At 38.0% G+C, this 8,098-nt stretch overlaps 1 protein-coding gene across 1 annotated transcript; it reads right to left on the bottom strand.

Annotated features, from left to right (window-relative positions):
• Positions 1–6,726: 6,726 nt before the first annotated feature.
• Positions 6,727–7,447, bottom strand: LOC109196432 (H-2 class II histocompatibility antigen, E-S beta chain). Its single transcript, XM_019350440.2, has 2 exons — positions 7,289–7,447; positions 6,727–7,202 (listed from the first exon to the last, which is right to left on the bottom strand). The coding sequence occupies exons 1-2, from the start codon at positions 7,335–7,337 to the stop codon at positions 6,862–6,864; spliced, it is 390 nt and encodes a 129-aa protein (XP_019205985.1). The 5' UTR covers positions 7,338–7,447; the 3' UTR covers positions 6,727–6,861.
• Between the last annotated feature and the right edge of the window lie 651 nt (positions 7,448–8,098).

Consider the following 8,098-nt stretch of genomic DNA (forward strand, 5'->3'; position numbering starts at 1 on the left):
TCAAGATGAATCTTGGCAGAGTGAGAGAGAGCTCATTAGGCAGGCAGGTGTGAGCCTGGTTGCTATAGTGACTGAGCCAGGGCTCCATACACACGCACACAGACATGCACCTCACTTTTGCTGCTTAAAATGAACAGAAAAGTCAGGCCCAAACAAATCCTTCCCAAATGAAAAGTACATGTCGTATTGACAAAATTCTTTCACCGTGAGCGGCAGCAATGTCTAGTCTACCTAATTCTCAGTTTTCATGCCTGTGGAGTTTATTATATGGACGTGGTGACAGTGTAAAGACAGCCTGCTCTTCTGATTTCAAAGGAACTTTCTGAGCCATTTTAACATTGGAGTCTATGGAGGAGTTGGAGGGAGGAGTCTGTGCTTTGGTGACATTTATGAAAGAACCGTAACACCTAGGACAATAGTAAACACATTGGATGAAAGAGGACAGCGATGGCTACGTTTTGAGGGTAAAATCATACCTGTAGATCAAACGCGGCGGACACAGCAGCAGTTTTAAAAAAGATTTTAAGATTAATTTTTTCGCTCCTCTCACTCTGGCAGTTGAGCTGTCTCACTCTAGCCCCAACATTCCGTCCCATACACACCCATTATAAACTCTGAAACGGCTGAAAAAACATCATGAAACTTAAACTGGAACTGAAGAAAAAGTATAACAGATATTGAAAAGATAAATACAATTTGAATAGTTGAATGTCTTGTCTTCGTTTTAAAGTTTGAATGGCGGCTCTATGTCAACGTATGTTGAAGTAGATACAGTTTGAAAATGAGTAAGTTGAATGAGGATTTGAAGGGTCTCTCCATTGAAATACATGGGAAATTTTTGTTGAAAAAAGTTGAATAAAATTAAAAATATAAATGTTATAAATGAGAAAAATAGAAGCAGTCATGTCCTAAAGAAGAGGAATCTAATGGTGTTTGAATGGTTTTTCTAAGTTGAACGGTTTTGAAGGAGATAGACTACAAAAAACGTACGGAATATATAATAAAATATAATAATAACTAGAAAGTGCATTTTCTGAAGAAACTGCAGTGTGAATGCTTGAATCTGAATGTATGCACTGAAATGAATTATTAATTGCTGAATTTTAAGTTAAAAATGTTGAATGAGATGAAAAATACAGAAATTTTCGCCTGAAAACAAAAGTGCAGAACTTTTGAAAGCTGATGTTCACACAGAAGAAGTTGGAAAATAGCTGAAAAGTTTTTAAATTAAAATTAGAAAAACCTAAGAAATGAGAACAGAAAATTTAGAGTCAGAAAACATCTGAATGAATATTAAAAGTTCATATTCTTTGAATCACTGAATGACTAAAGTGTAATCCCTCCACTTGGATCCACACACTTTTAAAGGTTTACATCTCTGAGCTTTGAAAGACATGCTGTTGGAAAGAGAACAACGATGGCTACGTTTTGAGGGTAAAATGATGGCTGTAGACCAAACACTGTGGACACAGCAGCAGTTGAAAGAGAAGTGTTTAAGATGAATCTTGGCACAGTGAGAGACAGAGCTCGTTAGGCAGGCAGGTGTGAGCCTGGTTGCTATAGTGACTGCACCCAATGGCTCAGTACACACGCTCACAGACATGCACCTCACTTTTGCTGCTTAAAATGAACAGAAAAGTCAGGTCGAAACAAATCGCTCCCAAATGAAAAGTACAGGTCCTATTGACGAAATTCTTTCACCGTGAGCGGCAGCAATGTCCAGTCTACCTAATTCTCAGTTTTCATGGCTGTGGAGTTTATTATATGGACGTGGTGACAGTGTAAAACACCGTGCTCTTCTGATTTTCAAACGAACCTTCTGAGCCATTTTAACATTAGAGTCTATGGAAGAGTTGGAGGGAGGAGGCTGTGCATTGGTGACATTTATGAAAGAACCATAACACCTAGTACAATAGTAAACACATTGGATGAAAGAGGACAGCGATGGCTACGTTTTGAGGGTAAAATCATACCTGTACAGCAAACGCCGCGGACACAGCAGCAGTTTTAAAAAATATTTTAAGATTAATTTTTTTGCTCCTCTCACTCTAGCAGTTGAGCTGGCTCACTCTAGCCCCAACATTCCGTCCCATACACACCCATTATAAACTCTGAAACGGCTGAAAAAACATCATGAAACTTAAACTGGAACTGAAGAAAAAGTGTAATAGATATTGAAAAGATAAATACAAGTTGAACAGTTGAATGTCTTGTCTTCGTTTTAAAGTTTTAATGGTTGCTCTATGTCAACGTATGTGGAAGTAGATACAGTTTAAAAATGAGTAAGTTGAATGAGGATTTGAAGGGTCTCTCCATTGAAATACATGGGAAATTTTTGTTGAAAAAAGTTGAATAATTTTAAAAATATAAATGTTATAAATGAAAAAAATAGAAGCAGTCATGTCCAAAAGAAGAGGAATCTAACGGTGTTTGAATGGTTTTTCTAAGTTGAACGGTTTTGAAGGAGTAGGACTACAAAAAACGTACGGAATCTATAATAACTAGAAAGTGCATTTTCTGAAGAAACTGCAGTGTGAATGCTTGAATCTGAATGTATTCACTGAAATAAATTAATTGCTGAATTCTGACTTAAAAATTTTGAATGAGATGAAAAATAGAGAAATTTTCGCCTGAAAATAAAAGTGCTGAACTGCTAAAAGCTAAAATCCACAGAGAAGAAGTTAGAAAAGAGCTGAAAATGTTTTAAATGTAAATTAGAAAAACCTAAGTAATGAGAAAAGAAAATTTAGAGTCAGAAAACATCTGAATGAATATTAAAAGTTCATATTCTTTGAATCACTGAATGACTGAAATGTGTGATCCCTCCACTTGGATCCACACAGTTTAAAAAGTTTACATCTCTGAGCTTTGAAAGACACAGTGTTGGAAAGAGAAGAACGATGGCGACGTTTTGAGGGTAAAATGATGGCTGTAGGGCAAACACTGTGGACCCAGCAGCAGTTGAAAGGGAAGTGTTTAAAATGAATCTTGGCACAGTGAGAGAGAGAGCTTGTTAAGCAGGCAGGTGTGAGCCTGGTTGCTATAGTGACTGCACCCAATGGCCCCATACACACGCAGACATGCACCTCACTTTTGCTGCTTAAAATGAACAGAAAAGTCAGGCCGAAACAAATCGCTCCCAAATGAAAAGTATAGGTCGTATTGACAAAATTCTTTCACCGTGAGCGGCAGCAATGTCTAGTCTACCTAATTCTCAGTTTTCATGCCTGTGGAGTTTATTATATGGACGTGGTGACAGTGTAAAAACACCATGCTCTTCTGATTTTCAAACGAACCTTCTGAGCCATTTTAACATTAGAGTCTATGGAGGAGTTGGAGGGAGGAGGCTGTGCATTGGTGACATTTATGAAAGAACCATAACACCTAGTACAATAGTAAACACATTGGATGAAAGAGGACAGCGATGGCTACGTTTTGAGGGTAAAATCATACCTGTAGAGCAAACGCTGCGGACACAGCAGCAGTTTTAAAAAATATTTTAAGATTAATTTTTTCGCTCCTCTCACTCTGGCAGTTGAGCTGTCTCACTCTAGCCCCAACATTCCGTCCCATACACACCCATTATAAACTCTGAAACGGCTGTAAAATCATCATGAAACTTAAACTGGAACTGAAGAAAAAGTATAATAGATATTGAAAAGATAAATACAAGTTGAATAGTTGAATGTCTTGTCTTCGTTTTAAAGTTTGAATGGTGGATCTATGTCAACGTATCTGGAAGTACATACAGTTTAAAGAGGAGTAAGTTGAAGGAGAATTTGAAGGGTCTCCCCATTGAAATACATGGGAAATTTTTGCTGAAAAAAGTTGAATAATTTTAAAAATATAAATGTTATAAATGAGAAAAATACAAGCACACTTGTCCAAAAGAAGAGGAATCTAATGGTGTTTGAATGGTTTTTCTAAGTTGAACGGTTTTGAAGGAGATAGATGCACAAAAACGTACGGAATATGATATAATAATAATAATAATAATAATAAAGATTACAACAACAATACTGTGAATGCTTTTACAAGCATTCACACTAATAATAACTAGAAAGTGCATTTTCTGAAGAAACTGCAGTGTGAATGCTTGAATCTGAATGTATGCACTGAAATGAATTAATTGCTGAATTTTAAGTTAAAAATAAAAATGTTGAATGAGCCTGAAAATACAGAGTTTGTAACCTGAAAACAAAAGTGCAGAACTTTTGAAAGTTGATGTTCACACAGAAGAAGTTGGAAAATAGCTGAAAAGTTTTTAAATTAAAATTTGGAAAACCTAAGAAATGAGAACAGAAAATTCAGAGTCAGAAAACATCTGAATGAATATTAAAAGTTCATATTCTTTGAATCACTGAATGACTAAAATATGATCCCTCCACTTGGATCCACACAGTTTTAAAGGTTTACATCTCTGAGCTTTGAAAGACACGCTGTTGGAAAGAGAAGAACGATGGCTTCACTTTGAGGGTAAAATGATGGCTGTAGAGCAAATACTGTGGACACAGCAGCAGTTGAAAGAGAAGTATTCAAGATGAATCTTGGCAGAGTGAGAGAGAGCTCGTTAGGCAGGCAGGTGTGAGCCTGGTTGCTATAGTGACTGAGCCAGGGGCTCCATACACACGCACACAGACATGCACCTCACTTTTGCTGCTTAAAATGAACAGAAAAGTCAGGTCGAAACAAATCGCTCCCAAATGAAAAGTACAGGTCCTATTGACAAAATTCTTTCACCGTGAGCGACAGCAATGTCCAGTCTACCTAATTCTCAGTTTTCATGCCTGTGGAGTTTATTATATGGACGTGGTGACAGTGTAAAGACACCATGCTCTTCTGATTTTCAAAGGAACTTTCTGAGCCACTTTAACATTGGAGTCTATGGAGGAGTTGGAGGGAGGAGTCTGTGCTTTGGTGACATTTATGAAAGAACCATAACACCTAGCACAATAGTAAACACATTGGATGAAAGAGGACAGCGATGGCTACGTTTTGAGGGTAAAATCATACCTGTAGAGCAAACGCTGCGGACACAGCAGCAGTTTTAAAAAATATTTTAAGATTAATTTTTTCGCTCCTCTCACTCTAGCAGTTCAGCTGTCTCACTCTAGCCCCAACATTCCGTCCCATACACACCCATTATAAACGCTGAAACGGCTGAAAAAACATCATGAAACTTAAACTGGAACTGAAGAAAAAGTATAACAGATATTGAAAAGATAAATACAAGTTGAATAGTTGAATGTCTTGTCTTCGTTTTAAAGTTTGAATGGTAGCTCTATGTCAACGTATGTTGAAGTAGATACAGTTTGAAAATGAGTAAGTTGAATGAGGATTTGAAGGGTCTCCCCATTGAAATACATGGGAAATTTTTGTTGAAAAAAGTTGAATAATTTTAAAAATATAAATGTTATGAATGAGAAAAATAGAAGCAGTCGTGTCCAAAAGAAGAGGAATCTAACGGTGTTTGAATGGTTTTTCTAAGTTGAACGGTTTTGAAGGAGATAGAGTACAAAAAACGTACGGAATCTATAATAAAATAGAATAAAGATTAGAAGAACAATACTGTGAATGCTTTTACAAGCATTCACACTAATAATAAAGATTAGAAGAACAATACTGTGAATGCTTTTACAAGCATTCACACTAATAAAGATTACAACAACAATACTGTGAATGCTTTTACAAGCATTCACACTAATTAAAGTCAAAACTCTGAGCGTCTGATTAATGAAAGTTTTACATTATCATTCTAGGTGGTGGTTGCTAGGCGACAGGACCTGAACTGGAAGAGCTGATCGTGTAAATCTGTGGGCTGCAAACAACGGTGGAGGAGCTTGTGATCGAGGCAGTGAGCGAGGCCCTGATGGACGGTCACTTTGATCAGACTGTACCATCCAGGGCCTGCAGGGGGCGCTTTGTCTGTTTAATTGATCATATTTGTAACCAGTCACACACAGATGGGTCAGATAAGAGCTGCAGCCTGATGGAGGAAACTTCTCACACGTTTCTTTCTCTGAGCTCACACCGTCTCACTCTGGAGAGGAAGTTACTGTTGTAAACAGCCTGCTCGTGTGGTTCAACATTCATGCTGTGTTTAGGTGCACTCGTAGATCTAACCATCTATAACCCAAAAGCAGAACACACAGGATGACTTCGCACTATCAGACAGCTTCCCCTGCACAGGAGTCTTGAGCTGGTTCTCCTCATGTTTCTCTTTGTTTCTGATGTTACACAGTCACAGGTTGTGTGTGTTTATATTTCACTGATCAGTCAGGTCAGCCTGTCAGCACAGCAGCTGTTTCAGCAATTTAGCTCACTTTACTGCAGAGATGCTGTAGAGAGTGAAACACTTCACACACACAGATTAAATAACAGCAGTCACATTTATATGTGTGTGTTATGATGATAACTTTATAATTGTTGCCTCATATTGAATAACTCCACTGTAGCACTGAGTCATAGATCTGAGCTGTAAATGTTTGCAGGTGTGAAGCTGCTAAACAAGCTGTGAAGGTCACAATCAATAAATAAACTGCAGACATCAGTGTTTCATATTTATCATATTTAAAATAAATGAACTAGAAGAAAAGAAGGAAATAATTAACTTGCTAGGCTCCTTAAAACTGTTAAAATATGTATATGGAAATATTAAAAACAACTGTGGATGATTTTTCAGCTCAAAGAGTATAAAAAAATTAATATCATAATCAGTGCGTTATGAGGAACAGCTGCAGTTTGCCTGTGTCACCAGCAGGGGGCGCCGCAGGTTAGATTCGTTCTCTGGCGTTTTATGTTCCGTGATCGATGATTTATTAAAGTTATTAATCATCAAAATTAGCTGCAGCTGTGAGTCCATCATAAATGATTCAGAGTGAGGTCAACAGGAACACCTGATGATGTCACACAGACCACCGCACGCTCACCTGATTTAGACGTAAGTTTGTGGTATCTAACATCAATGTTTGATTTGCAGTACGTCCCCTTCTGAGCCCTCATACTAGCCAGCCTTGCAGGAATATTGTTCCAGGTCTCTGCGGTCTTCACTCCAAAGTCAGTGAATCCAACAAACTTCCCCACATTGCTGTCAAACCTGATGATCTCTATCATGTTGTAATAGTAAGAGTCGGTGAACTGGATGTCCTTCAGCTCAGTGGAGTTAAAGTCACAGCGAGACAGTCTGTAAGTCATGAATCCATCTGAGAACAAACAGAACTTCAGACTGAGGGCGAATCATGTCATTGATCAGTGTATTAATGATCACTGGTGAGCGGATTGATCGTACCTGCTGTGCTGAGGCTGATGAAGAGGAGGCAGAGGAAGGATGAAGCCATGTTTCTAAGTTCTCCAGACAAACTGACTCAGTCTGACGGAGAGCTGCTCGAAAAACAGGAAGTCAGGTCACATGACCACAGCATCATCTGTTCCTGTGGGATCAGCTCATAGTTCACACTCTTCATCACCACATGTGTTTCTGTTAAAGTCCATTAAAGCTCTGAACGCAGAGCAAACTGCAAACCTGTTTTCATTTACATTTCAGTCACAGTCTGCAGTCATGGAAACATATTCATGTCTAATAATTATCTGCACCAAACACTGATGTCAGACCTGCTGTAACAATGATAAGAACCTGTAACAGTGACAGTGATCAGATTTACAATCAGCTCTGTGAGTTTGTGGACTCGTGTCTGGCTGATGTTCCTGCGTGGACGCCACAGTGTGATGTCATCAAGCACAGAAATTCAGATTCACATTTATAACTCATTAACAGTCAGACTGCAGCAGATGAACTTCAGCTCATATTAAATTATTACTATGTTGTATTATTGTAGAGCATGGCTATTCAACTAAAAAGTTAGTTGGGCCAAATTTTCAAACCGAGGAATTTATCTGGGCCAGATATTTTTTGCAGCCAGTAAGCAGCAGATCATGATCAATTTCAAACCCACACAACTATTGAAAAACAAGTAATTTTTTATTCTTTTTTCCCCTGTAATTCTGGTGACCTCTCACAAATGCACACCAAAAGGTCCATTTAAAAAAAGGGAGCTATGACCAAACTATTTTTTTTGCACATTTGTAACAATAACAAATT

This window comes from Oreochromis niloticus, unplaced genomic scaffold, assembly GCF_001858045.2.
Source record: "Oreochromis niloticus isolate F11D_XX unplaced genomic scaffold, O_niloticus_UMD_NMBU tig00000668_pilon, whole genome shotgun sequence".
NCBI classification, from domain to species: Eukaryota; Metazoa; Chordata; class Actinopteri; order Cichliformes; family Cichlidae; genus Oreochromis; species Oreochromis niloticus.